General features: G+C 34.6%; 1 protein-coding gene across 1 annotated transcript in view; it reads right to left on the bottom strand.

The window, feature by feature from the left end:
* Positions 1-23305, bottom strand: part of LOC106464554 — a 29376-nt gene extending 6071 nt beyond the window's left edge. Inside the window, exons 1-10 of the mRNA XM_022392288.1 lie at positions 21885-23305; positions 21194-21321; positions 20159-20432; positions 14946-15083; positions 12678-12753; positions 11817-11863; positions 9525-9781; positions 7878-8015; positions 4352-4456; positions 1701-1856 (exon numbers count right to left, since the gene is read on the bottom strand). Of these exons, the coding sequence (XP_022247996.1) occupies positions 1701-1856; positions 4352-4456; positions 7878-8015; positions 9525-9781; positions 11817-11863; positions 12678-12753; positions 14946-15083; positions 20159-20432; positions 21194-21321; positions 21885-22713 (2148 nt within the window). The 5' untranslated portion in view covers positions 22714-23305. The remainder of the gene's footprint in view (positions 1-1700; positions 1857-4351; positions 4457-7877; positions 8016-9524; positions 9782-11816; positions 11864-12677; positions 12754-14945; positions 15084-20158; positions 20433-21193; positions 21322-21884) is intronic.
* Positions 23306-25751: the final 2446 nt, after the last annotated feature.

Genomic DNA, 25751 nt, shown 5'->3' with positions numbered 1-25751 from the left:
GGACTTACAAAGCTAGAAACCGGGTTTCGATAACTGTGATGGGCAGAGCACAGATTACCCCATTTTGTAGCTTTGTACTTAACTTCAAACAAACAAACAGTTACAGTATAAAACTAACGATATAATCATGTTATTTTAAATATTTATTTTTAAGATTCTTTTGAAGGAATCAAGTATTTGCGAATCTCTAATTGTATATGTGTAATCTTACATTCATTCTGAATTCATATTTCTGCCTTACAAGATCCGATTACCAACAAATCTTTTTAAACGTGAACGTCATCAGCAGCCTACATTCGATTGATGTTCATACATTATTGATTTTCTAATTTCTGGCTGTGTATTTGTTTTAATAAAACACGTACAATTATTCTGCATGTATCTTACTATTGGGTATTTACTTTTTATTTAGATTGATTTTAGGATATGTTTATTGTTGTTTACATCACGATTTCAATGCCTTGCCAAGAGTGGTTCTTAATGTTTCTTAAACTTCAGTTTTTTTTATTATCATGATTAATCCAATATTTTAAATAGTGCACGTTTTACACATGTGTTGGAGTTATTCCTTTTCTACCGTATTCTATTAAGCTTTCCACGAACATTATGTTTTAAACCTCTCGTTTTTGCAAAACTTAATACTTATCTGTTGACTGTAGTTTTACTTGCTAACACAATATACTTGTATACTTGTTGACTTTTCTTTACGATTACAAATTCGCTAATTCAAAATAACTGTTCTAGTGTGTTGAAATTTTTAAAAACATTTTGAGTACTTATGTTAAAGTTACATTTTAATTACGTAATAAATATGCTGAAAAACATGAAGTAATCAATTCTGTTTGTTGAAATTCGAGGACTATCTGCATTAGGCGTTCCTAATTTAGCAGTGACAGACTAAAGGGAAAATAGCTAGTCAATACCACGCGCCGCCAACTCTTGGGCTGCTCTGTACCAAAGAATAGTGAGACTGACCATCACATAATAACACTCTCACGGCTGAAAGGGGCGAGCATGTTCAGTGAGTGGATTAGAACTCGCGACCCGCAAATTGTGGGTCGAATTTCCTAACCAAAAGCCCATGTAAGCAATTCTAAGTAGAAAAGAATATTGCATTATATTAACAAATTACCCACTTTGTATTGATGTAAAAAAACCTAAACAGTTGAAAATATTACAGTGGGTTAAGAAGTTAAAAAATGTTAAAATGTTACACTGACTTAAGAAGTTAGCCGAAATATAGAAGAAAAAATAAATAAATAATGAAAAATATTACACTGACTTAGAAAGTTACGCATTTTGTGCTAAAGAAATACACATAATCAAATAGTGTGAAATATTACAGTGACTTAGAAAACTATCCAATTTATGATATGGGAACGTTGTTCCTAAAAATCCACTCCAAAGCGGCTTATTTTGTGGCAAATTGGTGTAAGTGTGAAGAACAAAACTTGTTATCACCTATGGTTACCAAACAGTAAATTAATAGAGCCTACTTTAACATAACATTGTGTGTGTTTCTTATAGCAAAGTCACATCGGGCTATCTGCTGTGTCCGCCGAGGGGAATCGAACCACTGATTTTAGCGTTGTAAATCCGTAGACTTACCGCTGTCCCAGCGGGGATTTAACATAACAACTCTAGTATGTTTACTCACTCTAAAAGCATGTGACTTTTAATCGGTAGCATATTCTACATACCTCCAATGCCCTTGGTTTAGAATAAAAGTGGCTTGAGTGCCTTAGTATCTTCCCTTTTCTCGAGCTAGCTCCAGCTTCTTCTGGAATAGAAAGTTTCAGTCTCGTAGGTAATGTGGCAAACGAGCTGGTTTCTTTCATATTGAGAAGACTTCTTGGCTAAAATGTAGCATAATTTTGAGAATTATTTCTATTGTTATCAAACAAAACTGTAGTTTTCGTATCCAAAATAAAGGGAAGGAATAAACAAAACTACTATAGTCTTTTCTGTTTACGTGGTTTTCTTATTATGCATAACATATGAATGCTTATTATCCTACTTCAGAATTAAAAATGGTAAAAGTTTTGTTTTTTCTTGAATATTATGAACCTCTAAAACAAGTCTTCAAAATTTTGATCAATTTTGATCCTTGAGCCACGTAATGTTTTCCAAAAAAATTTAAATATTCAATGCATCCAATCTTTGCCCAGAAATTTAAAAAAATGGTGCCAGTATTCTTTTTCTTACTAGTATGAATAGGGGGTGTAAAGTTCAGTGAACATACTTTTGGCAAAGTTTTATTGTCAAAAATGTAAAATATATTCTAAAATAGCTTTCAAAATAACCTGTATTTTACCTTTATTCGCCAATAATGGAAGAAATGCTAAAACGTAAGCACGCCAAGTGCAGTAGTAACTGCTGGACTGATCACTTGCAACGCGAGCACCTAGTGACCATGGCTAGCGAATCCTTACTTTATCTCTCGTAAATTGTATTATATATATTAAACATTGCTCAAATGGCATGAAGCAATGAATTCAATCTACATCTGTTTACCTAAAGCATTTACCTATTTTTTCTTATTGTGACTAAATATTTATTCTTGAAAGCACGCCACGTCAGTGGTGAATGAAAAACAACATCGATTATTAAAGATAAAAATACTCTCCTTCCCCATCATCTCGTCACTTTCATTCCCAGAGTTCATTTCGCATAACTCAGCTATGTCACGTCTTCTTCCAGCTCTTTTCCACACATTGTAATAAGTAAAAATAGCATACTTTCAGTCCTATGTAATGTACTCGACAATGTGTCTAATATAAGCAATATCCTGATCTGCATATTACTTCCTTGCATGAGTTTCTTTCTTTGAAATGTCTAGTTTAATAATTACGATTACAGTGTAAGTGTCTTTAGTTGATGTATCACACAAATATATGTGAAATTCATCCAAAAACGCTTGAGCGAAAACAAGTGCCACAATTGTGCTTTACCCCAAACAGTAAATTATATTTCATAAACACAGTAAAATAAAGAAACTTGGCATTGCTCCGAATGAATCATTTTATTCATGTAACGTACAAAAATATATAAAATTGAACTTACATTCAGCTTTATTCCAAATTCACCTGAGAATCAACGCTTGATTACTCTGAATAAAATATAATGTGATGAATCAGGAGCTAAGCATGATGTAAATTCAATTTGACAGCACATGAACAAAATGATTGAGTAGCATGGATGCTTGTTTGTTTGAATCTAAGCACAAAGCTACACCACGGGTATCGAAACTCGGTTTCTAGCGTTGTAAGTCCGCAGACATACCGCTGTGCCACTGGGGGGCGGAGGTGTCATGGATGCATTTATTGTTTTTCAATTACATTTCACTTTTAGGCTTATTTGAGATGATAAGATATTCCTAGTTTATAAATGACCTACACGCCAGTAACTTACAACGATTTGAGTGGACAAACTGAGATAACAACAAGTGGAAAAAGGAAGATTAACTAAACTTTCAAAAGGTTTATATGAATAAGTGTTGGAAGATAAAATGATTCATCTAGGATGAGAATGATATTTGATCCATTCATAAGAAAGTGTGATAAACTTTAAGTATATATATAATGTATGGAATAAGAGGTAATACATGCTATAAGATCTGTAGTTTTGCCTGACAATGGGTTATAAATATTTTAATATAGGTGATTCTTGAAGAGCATAGGCCTGCCAAAATTGTGACCTTTTTGATAAAATCAAGACTTTCAGAACTCTTGCAAACTAGCACCTCAAGGCCTAGTTTTCTTTTATAAGTTGTTATGTTTATTACTGATGTGTCATTTACTATTTCTAACTAATCTTGTAATCAAACTAATAATACTACATTGACGTCATAAAACTTTATGTCAACATTTTTAAATGTATATATTACGGTATTATTTTGAAATAGATATCGTCATCCAAATTCTGTTAAGTAAAAACACGTGTTCATATTTTTTTTTAAATAAGTTACTAAATATACAGTAAACACGTGTAAGTGTATATTATTGTAGCTTCGGAGTACATTAATCAGAAACATCTTTAGACGATGTCAGTAAATAATTAATTGGAACAGATAAAGTAAAAACCAACTTATGGCTTTATTAATGTGATGTAGGATTTATGTTTGTTTGTTTCTATTTTTATGGCACACGGTTTGGGAATCGAACCCAGGATTTAAGCGCTGTAAGTCGCTGTCTCACCTGGGGACTGTGGGGTTCTTCTGATGACTTTTATACTACTTTGATTTTATTTTTAAGGCTCTGTTAACTTTCAGGAACTAGTGTCTTTACTGAAACTTTAAGTTAAAATGTATATCAACTATCAACAAAATCAGATCTGAAAAATAAATACTTACGTGTTTGGGTTCTTCTAAAAGTGCCAGCAAACCCTTCTGCAATTTTGCAGCCTCAGAAGTATCGTGTCCAGTTTGGCCACCGTCACCAATGTCCTTATTTCCAGTCTGTGTAACAAACAAAAACAAGTTTACTGTCTTGACGCTTCAATGCCCAATTTTTATCAAGTAAGTTTGAAACAGGGGTGCTTAGTTAGGTCAATTGCAGATGGTTGTCAGAAAACAATGGATTACATCCAGCCGCATCTTTTAAGGCTCTCTTAATATGGCATGCACAACAATGCTGTACAGTGTTTAATGGAGATGACTATGTGTTTCTGAGCTCTTCCACTGTCATTTAGTTATTTTGTTCAACCATAGTGCTTCAACGCCTTTCTGGGTTTATAAGTCATATTTTCTACATCAAACATGTTGCAATTAATGGGACAACTTCCTTGCAGAACTGAAGAAAGCTAACCTTAATTATTAGATTTCTTCCAAGGGTCAGATAAGCGGAAAATTAATAATAATAATATGAAATTTGTGAAGGTGTAACATAAACAAAGGATTAATAACATAGTATGTGTGAAAACAAAGCCTCTTAGAACATTTACAAAGCTAAACAATGAGCTATTTGTACTGTGCCTAACATGACCTGCAGCCTGAGCCACTGGAGGCTTCTTACACTTTGATGCTCACGTGTTATTTATTTTCTTTAATGCTTATCTCCAGCTTTCTCAGAACATAAAAATAAAATTAAAAAATCGCAAATTATGCATATGTACACAAGAATGCATTATTCGCAACAAAGAGACTAGGAGTTACTGCAAACAAATAAACAAAAGTGCAGGAATATAAAGTTCATAGAACACCAGTTATTCAATAAAATAAAATAAACTTTATTAATTGTATCAACTAGGGAATTAAAACTTTTGTACACATGCTTGATTTTCGAACTTGAAAAAAAAAGTTATGAATAGTTATCCAAAACTAAATAGTAGTTTTGTGAAAGGTTTAGGTCCCTTATTATCATGCAAGCCATGTGTTTTACATGCGCACGTTTCCGTTAGTACGACAGGGGTTATGGGATTAATTAATTACACATTGGTAATAGAGGGTGCATTTTGTTTTGGGCAATCTTTGAAACTGAGTATTACTTTGGAATGTAGGCTCATTTTCGCTTTATAATTAATCTAGCGTTATGAAAATTACTCATAAGCTTCGCTTACTACCTAATGAGACCAACAGAGTTTACAGCATACTTACGTGAAACTATTGCTGTTAATTTTGTAGACTTGCAAAGTCTAGTTTCTAGGTTGTGGAAAAGATAATAATGTTAAAGGACGACCGACGTGGAAAGAGGGCGCTGCTTGTTTGTTTTGAATTTCGCGCAAAGCTACACGAGGGCTATCTGCTCTAGACGTCCTTAATTTAGCAGTAAAAGATTAGTGGGAAGGCAGCTAGTCATCAACACCCACCGCCAACTCTTGGGCTACTCTTTTACTAACGAATAGTAGGATTGACCGTCACATTATAGCACCTCCATGGCTGAAAGGGGGAGCATATTTGGTGGAATGGGAATTCGAACCCGCGACCCTGAGATTGCGAGCCAAGCGCCCTAACCACCTGGACATGCCGGGCCAGGGGGCGCTGTGTAATGCAGTCTGACTAATTCAAATAGTTTTTTGAAACAGTGTAACTCAATTCCAGCGAGATACTGAAGTTTAACTCATACAACAGATAGCAAAAAAAAACAAGTTACTCCAAGACTACTGCTACGTCATCCATAGACTCTTGTACAGTGGTATGAGGATCCATCATTTCAGATGGCGATGGTGTTGCTTATGTCCAGTTCTCTTCACAGCTGAGTCCAGATTCTGTCTTTATGTCATGACGGTATCCATCGTCGTGTGTGAAAACTATTTGGAGGACATTAAGCCCATTGCAGGGTAGTTAAACAAACATGCTAGGGAGTGGCTGTCTGATGGTGTGGAAAAGACATTCGCTATAACTGATGCACTCAGTTGGTTATATGTAGAAATGATGTTCTATATGCTATGGATGATATAGGGAGTAAGTCCAAGTAACTACTGTATTTCACTGAACCCATTGGACCCGACTTAATTTTGTAGGACAATCAAGCTTGTTCTCCCATTTAAGTATCACCCCCCCCCCCCAACTGTTGAGAGAGTGGACTAGTTAGCATTATCTCCGAACCTCAGCCTCACAGAACACACCGGGAAGTTTCTTTAAGGACAGTTTTCGTGTTGAATTCAACCATCAAGATTGCTGGATCAGCTTGAAAATGCCTTGGTCAGGGAATGGGGAAATATTACCCAGTAATCCATCCAGAGAATCACCCAAAGTATAAGCGACGTTATAAAACTATTTTGGTCATTCACAGTGGAAACCCAAAATTCTGAAAACTGAATATTTTATATTCCAGAACCATCCTTTTGTTTTAGACACTCCTAAAGTTGGATTGGCTTTATTTTAAGAGGCCATTATAGAGAAAGTCCATGCATGCAGAGTCGCTGTATTCTTTCAAACACTCTCAAAAAAAGGCGATGTTTCCAGGATTCGTTTCAGAAAAAGTCCTTGCTTACGGAGTTACTGCGCTGTTTTAGGTACTCACAAACTGAGAGTAACGTTATACAAAGGTGCAGCTACAGAGTTATTTCAGGTTAATATGTACAGTTTTGTCCGAAGAAAGTAATAAATTTCCTTTGAATACTTAGTTTGCGAGTTATAAATTGTCTCTTTAAAATATACACACATATATATATAACAATAATCTCTTAATTAGTTTGTCCACTATGTATCCAAAACATTTCATTTTCTGGTGTGTGAGATAGATATATTCTATTTCGTAATGATATCCATATTAACACATATAACTCTTTTAACGCATAATTCACAATTCCTGGCAAAATCCAAAATTTATAAACTTACTAGCTTTCTCTTCGTTATTTTTCAAAACACCACAAAATAGTTGAAAATTATGATGCACCATTCTGATGTCCTCCAAACAGTATAAAAAAACTTAACATCTAAAACATGTACTTGAAACAAAAACTGTATGTCTTTACTAACAGCAGTGTGTTTTCTTATCTAGCATAGCGGATACACGAGAAAATTAACTTAAAAATAATTATATGTGTGTTTTTGTTTATATAAAAGTCACATCGGGCTATCTGCTGTATCTACCGATGGGAATCGAACCCCTGAGTTTATCGTTGTTCGTAGACTTACCGATGTGCTACCAGGGGATTTTAAAAGTTGTAATTTGTTCCAATTTTTACCCCCGACACTGTTTTTTAAGGCATCACAAAATATACCTTCATATTTAAGTGTACTTATAGAGTTAGATATAATGTCTGACTAAGCTGATAGCTGAAGTTTTCCAACGCACAACCTCAAGGGGGAAATCCTACCATATAAATCCCTGATTTATTAATTAATGTTAAGGAAATAGTTAAAATCTTTGGGATTTATGATTACTCTAGCGGGTTATGTTTACCACAAGCTTCTCATTCATTCGATTATTCACCTGTTTGGAACTGAGCTGATGGTGATGTTTTACACGTGGAATAATCACTGGCTGTACACTAACACCAGTGGACCAACTGCGACCGAGACTTGCCTCGCTTTCCTTATTGGTCTTTCTTGGTAGGGTGCCATCTTCCGGCTGTTTAATAAAAACATTTAAGATTTAGTAAACTTTATTAACATCCAATGTTTATTTACTTCAAGTTTATTGTAACTTATTAAAGATCGCACTTTCTCTGAAATTAGCTCATAAATGTTTCATGGGCATTAGGCTAGAACAAAAAAAAAGGACGATGAGAAAATTATACCGGCTCAAAAAATATTATTTTACAAAGTATATTTAATCCAAATGTAATTAATATAATTTCTACTACTATGATAAAAGATAAACTAACTTTTTCTTACATCTTTAATTCTTCCTGTACTATCAAATTTATTAAGTACTTATTACTTTAATAGTATCCTTTGTTAACCTCTGAGCATAAACTTTTTCTGAGCCACAACTCCAACTAACAAAACTATGAGAATCAAAACGTACAAACAGATACGCCTCTTCTGAAATTGGAGACAAGAATCCAATTAGCTCCCCAGCGGCAGAGCGGCATGTCTGCGGACTTACAACACTAGAAACCGAGTTTCGATACCCGTGTTGGGCAGAGCACGGATAGCCCATTCTGTAGCTTTTTGCTTAACTTCAAACAAACAAACAATCCAATTAAGGAATTATTTTTTGAATATCAACGAAGTACAACTATTTTATAGCATCAAATATAACGTCAATGAAAATTATGCCTAACAAAATGAATTATAGCTGAAAATATAGCATAGTTAAAAATGTAGCGGACAGTTTGTTTGTTTTGAATTTCGCGCAAAGCTACACGAGGGCTATCTGCGCTAGACGTCCCTAATTTAGCAGTAAAAGACTAGAGGGAAGGCAGCTAGTCATCACCACCCACCGCCAACTCTTAGGCTACTCTTTTATCAACGAATAGTGGTATTGACCGTCACATTATAACGCCCCGATCCTGGAAGGGCGAGCATGTTTGGTGGTACGGGGATTCGAACCCGCGAACCTCAGATTGCAAGTAGAGCGCCTTAACAACCTGGCCATGCCGGGCCTGTAGCCGACAGAGAAGAAGGAAAACAGCTTTAATGTCTATGTACAAACTGCAAGGGATTCTCAATCCCATTTAAGCATGTTTAGATTTAACTACGTTTAGAAAGCACTAAAAGTAAATTGTGGCTGCCAAAAAATATACGTTCAACGTGACAAAGGATAGAGCGGAGCTGTGGCTCAGAAAGTCAAAGGATCAAGTCGCCATATGCAGCTTAACGCAATCAACACTTTCAACTGAAGGAGCGTCATGACTTTGACAGCTATAATCGCTATTCCGATAAAAGTAGTAATACAAGCGACAGATGCTCTGGACTTTGAGGTCTATGTGTCACATAAGGTGCCGTTAAGGATGGAAATACCAAACACCATAAAATATACTAAAAAAAGTTGCAACAAAAAGTTGAATCTTTTAAAATACTTCAGCTAATCATATTTAATGAAAATTAAATATTTGAAATATAGAACTTAATAATAGCTTGACATTGTAAAATTGAAATTATAATAGCAGCTTTGTGCATATCAACTTCTCACCTGATAAGGATTATCGAAAGCGTATGGGTGACGTACACCATGGTCAATACTGCCATTAATTGAGGAGTTCAAGATCATAGCCTTTTTGTCCATGGCGCCTTCATTTGGTACTCCATTGTTCATTCCCATAGCTCGTATCATGGCATTACTTTTGACTTTTTGTTGCCGTTGTCGGAGCCACCGTCGATAGCAATAAAACAAGCTACAACTTATTAAGATAAGCAAGGCAGCGGTGATGGGTAGCGCGATAGCTAATACTGAAAAAATATGTTATATTAGTTCAAAACATTGAATTGTGCTCTTAACTGGTATTCATGTTTATTTGACAGTAGATAATATCGTCTTACAATACAAATCTATATCAGAGTAGCAGAAACAGAACTACCACTCCTGTTTTCGTTATAATTGCACAACAGTCAATGGTTAAAATTATTGGGGATATTAAGCATAATTCTGTGCAAGACAATGCTAAGAACTCATGAATAGTATCATTATAAAACAAAGTAAATCTGTCGATAATATTTTTAGAAAATTATATATACAGAGGTTGAGTGTGTTGTATTAAAACGATTTTGTGCATGCAAATCAGCAAGCCACATGAAAATGACGACCTTTATAAAGTTACGGTGGAACGGCATGTATCACAACTACATTTTGACATTGATTGGTGTTTTGTAGGTAGTGTGATACTATCTAAAATGGATCGATTTTGTAAAGGGTATATAATATATACATACACCGAGATTAATAGGTGGGTTCAGAATGGGGATTTAGAATCTATATAAATATAATAGTACTGTCTGTTGTATATCTATGTAACTACTTCGCAGGGTGTGGATGGATCTTTACCAACATTGATGTGGAGGTTCATTAGGTCCATGCGAGGGTTCATATAAAGTTTCAGTTTTACATTTTACGTTTTGCGGTTTTATGGGCGTTTTTTTCACTACTTCGCTCCCTGTTAATGGATTTTCGTCAACTTTGGCACGAAGGTTTATTGCGTCAATGGGGACATATATACCCATTTTCAGTTTTGCATTTTTACGGCTGTTCTTGCGGGTTATTTTTTACAATTACATATAAGGGAAGTAACTTTTCATGTCCTAAGATAACCTTTCGTTAATCATGAATTTACATAATTTCCGTCCAGATGACGGGTACGCCATCTAGTTTCCAATGCGAAGATATCTCTTGGATTTTTATGGTACTGGAAAATAGAATTGGCAATCCAGAAAAAGACCTGTGATAATTTGTATCCCATCCAATAAGGAGATATTCCTTGGCCTTTATGGCACAAAAAATATGGAATATAGAATGGACTAGGGAACTAGGACAATCCAGAAAAAGACCTGTGATAATTTGTATCCCATCCAATAAGGAGATATTCCTTGGCCTTTATGGCACAAAAAATAAAGGAATATAGAATGGACTAGGGAACTAGGACAATCCAGAAAAAGACCTGCGGTAATTCGTATTCCAGCCGTGGTAAGCAAAGTGTGGCTTCTTCTAATAGGTAAGAATCCACGAATACAAAGGCCAGTGGCCGTCCACGTGCCCCAGTACGCAACACAGTCAAGAAGGATCTCTGTGTGAAAGAGAAAACGCAATTCACGAGTACATAAATTTCTTTCATGGTATATCCTTTCAACCATCACATATATACGAAAACATACTAGTAAAGTCTCTGGACTCAGCCTCTATAAATTTCTGTAGAAGTAGGCTATTGAAACGAGCGCTGGGAAACCTTCTTTCTTGTAAACTAGACGGTCTATGAAAACAAGCAGGGAACGATGGTGTGTTTTGTGCATGACAGCCTTACGGCAAAACCTTTTGCAATGGAAACTACGCTGCAGTCGTCAGATAGAGCAGGAAAAGATGTGGCGACATGTACGGTGACGACGTGATGAGACTGCAAAATCGTTTTAATATAACGTACTCAACCTCTTTACACTTAATGCAACAATTGTTTTATTGTTGTTTTTGGCTTAAAGAATCTAGAGTTCGAACCTTCTAAACTGATGATCAGTCTTATATATTTTATAGTTAAAACATATTTACCAAATATACATATTTCATGTTCAAGTGATATTTTTACAATTGATGATGTACGAGTTCTGATAGAACCTTAAATGAAAACTCATTTTTCGTAAATTACTATTCTAATACGATTTTTTTACAAATAATTTATGAACGGTCTAAGCTACCCCTCAATTTCTTTTTATAAACATTATATATATATATTAAAACTAGAAGCAGTTATTTCTAATAAGAAAAATATAAAACAGAACGTACTAAGACCGTTAATATGGCATTTGGTACCAAGGTACAGTCGATGACATCTGAAAAAAGAAAATACAAACAGCTTGATATCATGATCACAACATGATGTAACATTTACCTTCAGTAGCAGAAAATAACTGTAACAACATATCATGCATAAAGACAACCTACACCTACTAGATGTAGAAAATATCCTTTTTTGTATATCTTCTATTTTGTATGGGATTATATTGGTAGCTTTCTTTGTTTGTTGTTAAGCACAATAGGCTGCTTGTGTTCTGCTCATTGTGGGAATCGAAACCAGATTTTTATCGTTGTAAACCTTCAGACTTATCTCTGAGCCACGGGGGCATGATCGTAGCAAAATAGAATATCATAGGGAACGTTCTGTAGCAACACACAGCTTGTAGGTGTCAAAATTTCAATGATTTAAGTACTTATTTAGAAGTTTCGTTATCACAATCCTCGAATATAAAGTGACTTAGCGGTAGGCTAAATTCGGGGTTCGATCCTTATGTTAGGTAGGCACAGTGCAGATAGTATTTTGTAAAGTTTTGCGCTTAATCAAATAACCAAAAAGAACTTAGTGTATACAATATATTCATATAACTTATAATAGATATCGAAGAAACTAGCTTTCTTTTTACACTTTGGAAGAAATTATTCGAGGTTATAAGTAACAACAAACGTACAATTCCTTTTCAGTTGTATTTGAAAGTGCGGCAAGGTCGACATTTAAAAGTGTAATTAGAGGAGAGTGATTTATGGACAAATCTTATACGTTACTTAACAAACAGTATAAAGGAAATGCTCAATAATATAGATAATATAGAGATTACTGTACAAATTATTTATTTACTTATTTTGTCTCACCTGCAAATTCTGGAACCTTCGTCGGTCATGATACAGTCCCCACGATAATTACAATAGTCACAGTTTTTGATCTCGCCTGCAATTTCAGAATGATAACAGAAAATATACTGAACCAAAATCATTCAAATTGTAGAGAAACTGCATACATGTTGTCAATTTTGTGAGACACCAATATTTTCTGAATCATATATATATTAACCTAGTTTTAAGTTATGCAGACAGAAAAATACATCTAAGTGTAGTGAAGCACAGTCGAATATTCTTTAGAGAACTTGCTATAGAGCAAATTGAGTCAGAGCAACTACTTGCCACAGAAGTATAACTGTAGTCACATACTGAGAATAAATACATCCGACATTCAGTCACATAGTGAGAATAAATACGTTCAATTGTCAGTCACATACTGAGGATAAATACGTTCAATTGTCTGTCACATGCTGAGAATAAATACATCCAACATTCAGTCACATAGTGAGAATAAATACGTTCAATTGTCAGTCACATACTGAGAATAAGTACGTTCAAGTGTCAGTCACATACTGAGAATAAGTACGTTCAATTACCAGTCACACACTTAGAATAAGTACGTTCAATTGTTAGTCACATAATGAGAATAAATACTGTTACGACAGCGGAAGTCACGTGACGCTGATGAGTTTCTCGAACGATCGGGGAAGTCCGAGTGTGATCGAAATGCCCTCGTCGTTAGTATATAAGTCTGGCAGAGAAAGCCAGCGGGATATAATGGAAGAAGAGAGAGCAGTAATTACTTTGAGTTCCGCGTAATTTATGATTCTGTTAGTTTCGAGCCGTAAAGTGTGTGTTTCGCACTCGACGAGAGCGAAATTATCGACATTGTGAATCGCTGTGATTTATAGCGTGTATTATAAAAGTTGTTAAGTTTATAGTGACGAGAAACGTACTGATTGTGGTACTACTGTGTACTAAAAGTTTGTATCGAGGAAGAATAAACTGGTTTAATCAAGAAAGGACTTGTATCGCTGAAGACGAAGAAATTGCAATACTTTGTTTAAATGTTAAATTATAGTTTGGCCTCGTGTTAACACTTGATTTATTTATAATTAAATTCTACATTTCAATAATAAAGCGGCCAATTCAGAAATATTTGCTAAATTATTTATTTGACAGAACAAAACACTACTTGAACACCATTCTTGAGAGGTTAAATATCATTTTATTGATAGTGTTACGACAGCGGAAGTCACGTGACCCTAGTAACACGCCACGCGCTTCTAGAACGTTCATGAAGCGTCGGGAGTTTACTAGATATGGGGTAGTCTTGTATATATAAGACTGGCCAAGAAGCGACGGGAACAATGTGTAATTGAACTGCGGACAGAGTATTGTTGAGTTGAGCACGTGAGACGATCGTTGTAAAATTAACTAACGAACAGGGGCGTAACAATATGTTCACTCACAACTTACGTTATTTGTTAACCACTCACACATGCACACATACATAAAGCGCTTTCGACACGTGAACTTTTCTTCGGGGTAAAGAAAAATACAGGTTCCACCTATCGAACAAAATAGTGTTTTATTGTGTGTTTTTTATGTAGCTAGTGTTAACTATATAACAGATGGTCCAGTAGTGAGTTGTTTTCTAAACGCCACAGTCGTTATTGGCCTAAACCAAAGCAACCGCTGGCTGAACGTATTAAAGACGATGACTTGACGTGAATGCATGACTTTAACTCACTTGACAGTCATAGAGTGTCTCATTATATAATGAACGCAAATGAGTCAGGGGGTATATGACTGTTGAGAAATGGAACTTGTTGACTGAACTTTTGGAAAACCATTTTATATAAGTTAGAGAAGCTTGCATAAGAACGTACGAATGAATGTAAAGAAGAATACGTAAACCACACCATACAGTAGCGACGAGTTCTTTCACCCAGTATCAGGGTGCATCGAGCCAGCTGGGATACGACAGATGCAGTAATGGTTGAGACGCTATCTACATAATCAAACTGCTTGAACAACGACTATTTCCGTGTGAGAAAGATTAAGCTGGTGAACTGTAATTCTTATCAATCTTATTTAAGTCATTACGCATCAGAATATATTTTATCATTTTTATTAACAACAAATTAGTTATTTATTTAAATACCAAATTACTGGAATAACAAACGAGGATATACTGGTAACGAAAATCGTGGTTAGTGTAACTGACTTAATTAAATGTGTGCGCCAAAATTAATTAATAACTTAGCAAATTTTAATTTTTTAATCATTTTCTCTCACCTGAACACACCCGTCCTGGTAGCTTAAGGTCAAGGTCTTCATAGAAGTCTTTACATTTACACGTATACGTTCCCGGTTGGTTTATGCATATGGCTGTTCTTGCACAGTCGTTGTAATCTTTCACGCATTCGTTAAAATCTGTAGAAAAATAAAAATAATCATGTACGTTGTTCGTAGGAGTTTTTTTTAGATTTACAAGTATTAAAAACTTATAATTCTTCTCATTATCTCGTCTATGTTATAATTTCTAATTTTTTTAAATCAGTTAATTAGTGCCAAAATAATCCTTTCCAAAATTTAAGTAACGTGAACGAAGATCACTATACCAAAAACAAATGAAATAAAATACTGTGTAAATTACGTTGAAAACATAAACTGGTGTTTTAAATAAACAAACATTTTGAATAATCATTACACTAACAAAGTGTGTTTTTAAAACTAACTGGCAAAGGAAAATTAAATTAAAATTTTTAATACAGCATTGTTGAACTTAGGCTTTCAAAAATAATTGTGTTTGGTTTTAATTTAAATACAATTAGCTTAATTTAATTCACATTTGAACATTTGGAATGCTTAGAATAAGTAAGACTAGTGAGATCAATGTTAATCGAAATATATTATAATGGGTAAAAGCTAGTTTCGAAATAAATAAAGTGTTCATGATAGACCAACTAATATAAAGATGTTGCCATTATATTACAATATTTTCTGTTTGAGATTCTGTCCCATCAGAAAGCGATGTCAACAACTCGGTTATATATCTCAATACAGTAGGACGTTTAGCAATAAAAAAATATTTTCGGAATGCAGCAGTAGAATAACTTTTCATTAATATATATGTATATTAAAATATATTGTTAAAGCTGGTCATAACGATCATATGCTCTGCAATAAATTGGCTACAATGTTACAAAAATGCATATTACAGACATGTGGACTATACATATATATTAGTATTGTTAAGATATCTCTCGTGTAATTTTTATATCTATCTTTGTGTGTATACATTATTATAAAGCTGTTTACAGTCTTATAGCAAGAAGCCAAATGGGAATCAAAATGTCCCTTCCCGGTTTGTTTGTTTTTAATTATGCACAAAGCTACACAAGGGCTATCTGTGCTCTGCCCACCGCGGGTATCGAAACCCGGTTTATAGCGTTGTAAGTCCGCAGGCATACCACTGTGCCACTGGGGGGCGTTCCTTCCCGGAAGAAAGCATGGAACATTAAATTATGCTGATTAAAATAAGATATACGCTAGCCATCAAAATCATCCTTATCAAAAATGGGTTGTAAAAAATGCACTTATTTTGCCGTCAAACGTTTTAACAAATTATAATTAATTAAATTCGATGACGATTTTGTTTTGATGAATGATTCCATTTTTATATTAATTTTAGCTAAACTTGATGCATATTGTATATAATTATTTTATAATGTAAATGGGGCAAATCTAGGGCCTAATTGCGGCACACAGGTGTAAAAAAAGGGCTTGAATAATATACTTCTGAAAAAAAAATCTAACAATTTAAGAGCCTTAAAACACTGCAACTGATCTTTATTATTTTTTTATTGTGTGTGTGTTAAAATTTCATGAGCTTTATTTTAAAATCTCTATCCATGAAAATGAAATTTGAAACGAAAAGAAGGAGAAAATAATATTCAACTAAACATTCATGACATTATCCTTTTGTAACTTTTCCATTTTCTTTTGATAATATATCGAGACTACACTCTTCTTTAATGTAAAGCTAGACACACTGTACTACATCTGTATCAAGCCACAAAATGTGAATAAACACCGTTTTTAAAAATATCTTTGAAATGGAAAGACATTAGACCAGATATATTTTCTATATATTTTTCAAAACAAGCATTAATCATTAAAATCAGTAAACAAAAACTTGGGTAACAGTTTTAGATCATAATTACTCAGGTTCAAATTATTAATGACTTATCCCCATTCCAACTGAGCATCACAGTATCACATCTGTGCTTTGAGACGTGTAGCATCTCTGATAACATCCATGCCATCTTTTACCATTGCCACTGAATGTGCTCTGTCACGAAACAGTGGAAAAAAGAGCAGAAACGGCAGGAGGTCCTGAATCTAGTGTTTGCTTCCTGGCAAAATAGGCAGACCAAGATGTAAAATAATGTTCATCAGCGTTTTCTTTGCTAAATTCATCCTCAACATTATGTAGCTATTCAATATGTGACATGCCAGAGCCTGTACTCATGCTTGGAGGAAATTCGCTTCCTGAAGTGACTGATGGAGAGGGATTGCTTGTTTTCAGTGATACAGGCGGAATGTCTGTACATATATTTGATAGACTTCTTACTACTCTTGCTTGTAACGCGTTAAGCATATCCAAGGTAACAATTTGCCCTTGATGATTATCATTTGCATGCTGCGTCAAACAAATTGCAGTCCAAAGAAATACAATTTCTTTGCAGGTTTAGATATTGGGTTATGCTCAATGTTGTCAAGACTGTCTGTCCTGTCTAGGTTGCCCTTCAATGATGGTAGATACACAACACCTGCGTTCTCATACGTTAGTATATTATGGTAGCAACATCTGAAGAAGCCAATAAAACTCCGGCATTAGACACAGACAACCATTTGTAATGTAATAATATGAACAAGCTCTTTCTTTCCTTGTCTTATCGTGGAGAAGTAGACCTAGATACAAAGGAAGCATGGTTCCATTTTTCAAAAGATGGCGTGGCTGCATGCCCACTTTTCTGTATCTTTTGAAAATGTTAAATACATAGAGCGATGTTACTGAATTTGTAACATTTGAAAGATTTATCTCAGTCTCTGTTTCATGAAAAATGTCTCTACCATTAACCATCATCTCGACTAAGGCAACTAATGATTCACTATATTGGGGATCAATAATAGAACCATTGAACTGATATGTTTTCTCAAAGATTTCTTAACAAACATTCTTTTCTGCTTGTAAGAGTATCATTATATCCCCTTTGCAATTGCCTTTACTTGGCACAAGCACAGAGCCTCCAATATCCTTTTAAAATGATAAAATTATTTCATGGTTACTTTTTGTGCTTCTAGAGAAGAAATTAAAGACATAATTTTATCATTGAGCTTCGTTGAGTTTACTATTTTAGAAACACCAATATATAAAGCTTTTTCAAACGTTTAACATATAGCTTTACAAGATCAGAATGTTTGAATATGTGATTTACATATATATATATATATATAGCTATTGTATTACTACCGTATCACGTGATAGTAAAGTTTTAAGAGTGGTTGCATGTCTCTTCCATCTCCTTCCATCTTTATAATCTTGGTATCTATGGCTGTCATATCACCTGATAAAAAATTTTACAGTGGTTTCGTGTCTCTTAGATCTTTTGCCATACTTCTAATATTGGCATCCATGGCTGCCATATAACCTGATGAAAGTTTTTCCAGTAATTGTGTATCTGTCAGACCTTTTGCCATATTTCTAATCTTGGCATCCATGGCTGCCATATCACCTGATAAAAGTTTTTCCAGTAACTGTGTATCTGTCAGACCTCTTGCCATATTTCTAATATTGGCATCCATAGCTGCCATATCATCTGATAAAAGTTTTTCCAGTAATTGTGTATCTGTCAGACCTCTTGCCATATTTCTAATCTTGGCATCCATGGCTGTCATATCACCTGATAAAAGTTTTTGTATGTGTCTTAGATTTGTTACCATCTTTCTAATCTTGTTTCTAAATTCCAGAAAAAGTAGATGCCATCTTTCACAGATAGCCATTGATATAAAACTAGTCGAAGTCTCTTTCTCCCTGGAATTGTAATGTTCTCTGTTTGCTTCTCTATGATATACTTGCTAACATGCTCTATCTTCTGTTAATTGCACACCATGTAACAGTTCTTATACCACGAAAAATTGTAGAATGACAATTTTTCTAAGACGCCATTTTCATCATCAAGTATTTTCAAGTCAAACTGGCAGTCTTGACAACATTCAGTTGAAAAGAAATTCATAACAACTATGGAGCATCCGATTATGTTTAGCATATAACACAAAAGGACCAGTCAATTTTATCATAGTAAGGGCTTACCACCGCCTTACTGGACATTATTACTATCCAAATATTATCTCAAACGTTTAAAAGTTACACCAACTGTTAGCATAAGATGCCAACTATTTTATGTTAATCGTGTTAAAAACAGTCTTCTTATGAAATGCTATGAAAATTCTAAAATGGTTTATATTTTTTAGTTTGAAAACATAAATTTAACAGATCACAAAGTTATATTTAATTAATTTCTCACATAAAATAGAACAAATTTATATTTTCACAGGGATCTAGAAAAATGATCAAATTTGAAAAAAATTACATAATTACATTTAATTCATGTCTCACATAAAAATGAACCAAATTTACAAATCAAACAATTATATTTAATCCATTTCTCACATAAAAAATTAAGCAAAACTACATTTTCACAGGAATCTGGAAAAATAACAAAATTTGGAATCGACTTTACTTTTTTTTATTATATGGATCATGCATAACATACACTTACATGCATCTATATCTTTAAAATTGTTTGCTGGAAGTAACAATAAAAGTGTAGCAGTTATTCAAGATATTTAAAATACCAATAATCTTTGAATGCTTACCATTTCTTAGATTGATTCCATTTGAAATGGATTTTCTGAAAGTTCTTCAATAAATAAATATTCTACTTCACTATAGATTAGTTTGTGTGCAAATGGAATATATTAATAAAAGAGGACACTTCTCATAATGGAAATCTGTTGTAAAGAAGGTGATATTTTTTCTTCTGTTTTTTTTTAATTGACAAATTATTTTCCTTTCAAATATATTTTGTTATAAAAGGCATTATATTTGTGGAATATATCCATTGTAAGTAAAATTATTACAATACATTTATGAATCAAACTAAAATAATATTTAGTTCGTAAATATATGTATAATGTAAATGTGTATCATATAAACATTTATTAGGTTCCCATTAATTAAGAGTTGCCCCTTATTCGACCTCTTTTTGTTAAGGACCTCTCGTTAGATGACTTGTCTTATCATATTTTAATCAGTATACTTTAAACCTCCTATATGTAAAGTTTCGTGCTTTCTTCTTGAAAGGAATACCTTTTGTGTATATCCACAAGACTATTATGATATATTGGATATAAATATAGAAATGACACCTAACACTAACCTTGGACATTTTGTACACTTTGTGTCAGCGAACTGACATAAAGCTCCGTGTTTCCAACGCTGTAGTTTGACGCTAGGATGGATTGCGAGAGCTCTTCACTCAATAAGTTTTCATCAATTACAGAGTTTCGCTTAACACGAACCGTAAAATTTACAAGGACGCCGCCTTCATCCACTTCATTTAACTCGTTCATCTCGTCAACGCTGATTATACTGTTGACATCAGCAGTGACGTAATTTTGCTTGACTTTGGAGTTTTCGTATGCCTGGTGAATCTGTCAGCGTAAGATCAGTTGATTTATAAGATTACTGTATTAAATTATGGATTCGTCATCATTATCTAACATTCTATAATTGGAAAAATGAGTTTTATCACCCACTGATAGACTCCAGGTGCATTTATTTTTCTTATTTCCATCATGTTTTAGTTTATTCTTTAAATTCAATACTTGTTTGCTTGTTTGAAATTAAGCACAAAGCTACACAATGGGCTATCTGTGCTCTGCCCACCACGGGTATCGAAACCCGGTTTCTAGCGGTATAAGTCCGCAGACATACCGCTGTGACACTGGGGAGGGAGGGGGCAAATTAAATACTCAGAAAGATTTTTTTTAAAAGATTAAGCAAAATAACAGACAATTTTGAAGGTAATTACAAACACTGAAAATAACCAGAAAACTCGAAAGAGTTACTATAAACAATTTAAAAATAGATTAGTTTAATGCAGATGCTAAAGCTCGTGTTTCTTCTTTGAAATGTTGATATATATACATGTTTATATATATAACTCTCTTAATCATATTATATCTTTTGAAATCCTTGGTAATTTACTTTTGTTGTTCTTTAAAGGTTGCAATTAGCTTTAGAATGTTTATCTCCTCAGGTAAAAATGTTGGCTTAAAAATATACTTATGGAATGAAATAAAAATTAGGCTTGTCAGTTTGAGCCTCTCCAGAACGATATTAGGAGAGTTATTGATGTACATCAATCTTACTCTGGAGGTGTTAGATGTTCGGTAACATACCACCTACTTACTCCTTTCTTAGCCATCACTGCCAGCTCTTTAAATTCAGGAGATAAACTGTTGGAGAATTCTGTTTTGTAAGTAAGAATCGATTCTTTCATCCTCACCAGACGGAGCACCACTACGTAACTTTTGATATCTGTATACAAAAATTAAAAAACGAAAAATATATATATATATAAATATTAACAAAATGAATGATTCTAAGTTTTGTTGACACGATTTAAATAGTCTTAACATCTAAATAACTTAATATATCACACTTTGTCCATTTCATCTTACATGACAATTCACTCTTAAACAGAACAAAACGTTTAATTTTAAGTGATTTTACCTTCATTCTTAGTTTATCTGTGCCGATACATTTCTTGAAAAATATCACTTAAAGTGAGTATAACATCAACAAAATGAATAATTAATAAATTCGTTTTAAATCACAATGACGCTTTACTATTTAAAAATGAAATGTCTTTCTGGTCATAAAATAATAAAATAATTTAGCCCTTTCTAGTATATTTAAAATGAACACTGAATACGATACAATCTAACTAAATTGTTCTTCTGTCCAGAACGTCATAAATTGTACTGGTAATGTCAATGCTATAACTGTGAAATTATAAATCTTCGTTCTTGTAATTTTAGGTTTCGGAAGAGAAAATTGGAAGAAAATTCGTTTTTGCTTTAATATAGAACTGGAAGTACCTTCACACAATGTTGAGTTCTCAGTTCGAGCGAATCCAGGTCTACACTCGCAAGACAAACCGACAGGGGTCTTCTTGCACATTTCTTTGTTTTTCGCATTACATTCAGGTATACAGCGTTCTTCTTTAGTTTCTTCATCCGAATCTTTTCCACTCGAGGTTGTTGATTTTGGTGGTGGAGGGGACGTTGGTGGTGGAGTAGGTGGCCTTGTGGGGAATCTCAGCTTGGGGATCGGACCGATGAATTTGGGAGCTGGAGTTGTTGGAACTGTTGGACGGTTTCTAGGTCTAAATAACAAAAATGGCTTCCTTGTCGTGGTTTTAGTTGGGTCAGTCTTCCTTTTTGGTGTTGCTGAGAAGCTACCCTTGAATAAGGTTCTTACTTTTGGAGTCGTTGAACCGGGCGGGGAGAACCTAGTTCGAACATTTACTTTGAAAATATTCTCAGTGGTTGTGGATGGAATTACGTTGGATATTTTGGTTGGTTTTATTTCTTCATTTTGCAAGACTAACGTTCGAACTACAGTTGTAGTGATAGAATTAAAGACCATTGTTGTAGTAGTAACCGTTGTTGTTGTTGATTCTGAAGGTAATTCTGTTTTTTCGATCTTCACTGATTCTGTTGGTTTGGAGAATGTTCCCAAAATAGTCTTGTTGCCAATTATAGTGGATACAAACGTGCGTGGTGCAATTGTGGTGGTAAAAATAGAAGATATGGTAAGTGTACTTTCCCGAGTGTAAATCATTTTAGTGGTTGTTAATATTAATGTTCGGGTTGCAGACTCCAAACTGGTAACATAACGCGTAGGTGTGTTGTCATTACTCAACATTTCCTCTTTTTTGGAAGTACCTGGAATTTGGTTTTTATTACCAGGAAGGGGGAAAAATATTGTTCTAACTTCTGGTGGTGGTTTCGTTCGGGTTGTGTGTCCATTACTACCACTAGACTGAGAATTTGGTAAGAGTGGGGTGAAACCATTTGAAAATTTTTTTACCTCTCCCGTAACTGTACGTTCTTCATTGTTTTTACCGGCTGACGTTTCCAGAGTAACAGAAGATCCAGTTTGAGTCTTAAGTCGAGAAGTTGTTTCCTTGTCCGAGTTCTTTTGAGTTTGTCGTGTGAGTGTATCTACAAACACGGTCTTGAAGCCAGTGAGCACTGACGCACTTCCTTCAGTATTTATTCTTGGTGTAACTGTGCCACTGGAAATAATTTCAGAAATCGTTTTAATACTTCCTTCTAGCTTCAACGTGCTTTCATTTCTTGACTCATCGCCGGGTGACTCAAGTAAAACTGTTTGACTCGTTGCTGCTACCTCTGAAACTGGCGTTGGTTCAAATAATGTGATCTTTATTCCTGTAAACGTGTGGGTTTCTTTATCACCATAAGATTTTTTGCTATGAGATAATGTTCCTGAGATTTGAACGCTTACGTCTTTCGTTTTATACCTTCTTCGTAAGAAGTATTTAATGACTGTGCCGTTTGTTCAGTTTCTTTGTGAACACTAGAAGGTTTTATAGAAACCTCTTTCTCCTTTTCTTCAGGATTTAAACCTGGGAAAATCTCTCTTGTTTCATTTATGGTACTTCCTGTAATATTAATCTTATTTAAAATACCTTTCACAGCCTCCGCTAGGTTGCCAGCTATATTAGGATTCCCTCCAAGAAGGTCTGACAAATCTATAACTGATCCTGACTGAATGTTACCTTCCTCGTCGGTTGATGTTTTATTACTCTGTTGTTTGCCATGTGAAATAGCGGATGGCAAAACAAACTCGCTTAGTTTTGTCACAAAGCCACTTGTATCATTCGTTATGACTTGTGAGGTATTATCCGTCTTTTCGTATGTCTTCGAAAGATTACCATTCTCATCACTAATGTACGTTGGTATTATTATAGGAGTTTCGGATGAGATAGAAACATTTTCCGTTTCTTTTACAATTTCAGGTTTGGTAGAGGCAATGGATGTAGACAATGAAGATTGTGACTTGTCAGGAAATATAAAATCTGTAAAGAAAACAACGGTAGACCCATCAACTACAGTCGTAGAAGTTCCACTAACAAGAGATGTTGAACTACTACTTGTTGTAGCTCTTATTGTTTCATTGACTTTCATCTCCTCAGTTATACTCTTTCCGGCTAACTCTGTAGACGTAATCTCTTTTATCTTCTCATCAGTTTCTAAAGGTTTAAAACTAGAAACAAGCGTTGTCTCTATGTGTTCAGAATAGGTTGTAGTGGGTTTTTCTTCACTTTCCACTGCTCCAGAGGTCTCATTATTTATCTTTGTCATGATCTTTTTACTGAAAACACTAGATTCTATGTGTGAGCTCGTGCTACTTTTCTTAGATAAGCTAGTTTGAATGCTCTCAGTCTGAATTTGTACAGAGTCTTCTTCCCCCACGGTAGAAACATCAGATAATGTCGGCGTGCTCGTATTAGTTGAGACAGTCTCAAGCGGTAACGTGACAATACTGATCGTACTTCCCTTTTCACTGTTGACTAGAACTGAAGACTTGGGTTTACTTAGTCTAACAGCGGTAACATAATCTTCTGTGTCACTTCTACTTAACATTGACGTTAAAGGTCTCTTTACGCTAATAATACTTGCAACGTCTTCTTTATCACTAGTGCTAGTAATTGAAGCGGAAGGTTTGTGTAAAATAACTGCAGTTTCCAGAGACTGATCAACAGTAGACACTGTTTGACTACTCTTTAGAGAAAGTGTCTCGACCGGTGATGATCTCAATTCTTTTGTCTCTGTTGCAGTAGTTGGTTGTATTGTCACAAACTGCTTGACTGATTTTAAGCTCGAGGAAACTCTCGTTTGGCCTCCTGTTGTAAATGTTGAGTAATACGTAAACGTGGAAAAGAAAGTCAAAACACTCTCGGAAGAAGATACTCGGGTAGGTGTCGGAAAATTTTCTGATGAGAGAGATAACGATGACTTTTTCACATGAGGAATAATCTGTTGATTTGTAATAATCACTTGGTCTTCGCCATCAAAAAGTGTTGTGAAGAACGTGTAAGTACTGTAATCGGTTTTATCAGTATAAGATACAGAAGGTTTGATCAGTGAGGTCATGGTTAATTCACTGCTCTCAAGAGAAGTTTTTTCTGGAACAAAAACAGTTATGTAAGAAGTAGCTACCTCTTCCTTGCTCGAAACAATCGTATTGGTTCCACTATTTAGTGTTGTGTAGTAGGTATAGGTCGTGAAATATGTCTGCAAGGACGGCACAAGTTGTGGGTGGGAGGTTTCGGGTGGGTTCTCGGAGGCTGTCTTGGAAGTAACAATGGCAGACGTTTTTGAAGAATGCACTTCTTCTGCGATACTTGTATCGATAGGACTAAATGATATAGAACCTTTGATAGTCTCTGTAGCAGTTGTGGTTATAAGTTTAGAATATACTTCTTCAATCGACGACAGAATAGTTTGTGTACCGCTGAATAAAGTAACGTAATGGGTATTCGTAGAATACAGAGTTTGTGTAATGGTTTTTGTAATCTCGAATTCAGGTGCTTCTTTGCTTTCTGAAGTGCTTCTGACAATTGTTGGTCTAATATTATTTGTGCTGAGTGTTGAGAATGTATTGTAAAGTGAGCTTTCTGATGTCGACCTACTTTTGGGTATAAATAAATGTGTCTCAACAAACGGCACTTTCGAACTTTCTGATGTCGGCCTACTTTTGGGTATGAATAAATGTGTCTTAACAGACGGTATTTTCGAACTTTCTGATGTCGACCTACTTTTGGGTATAAATAAATGTGTCTCAACAAACGGCACTTTCGAACTTTCTGATGTCGGCCTACTTTTGGGTATGAATAAATGTGTCTTAACAGATGGTATTTTCGAACTTTCTGATGT

Source organism: Limulus polyphemus, unplaced genomic scaffold (assembly GCF_000517525.1).
Source record: "Limulus polyphemus unplaced genomic scaffold, Limulus_polyphemus-2.1.2 Scaffold1686, whole genome shotgun sequence".
In the NCBI taxonomy this organism is placed as follows: Eukaryota; Metazoa; Arthropoda; class Merostomata; order Xiphosura; family Limulidae; genus Limulus; species Limulus polyphemus.
Note: the sequence above shows the minus strand (reverse complement) of the source record. Positions and strands in the feature narration are given on the sequence as shown.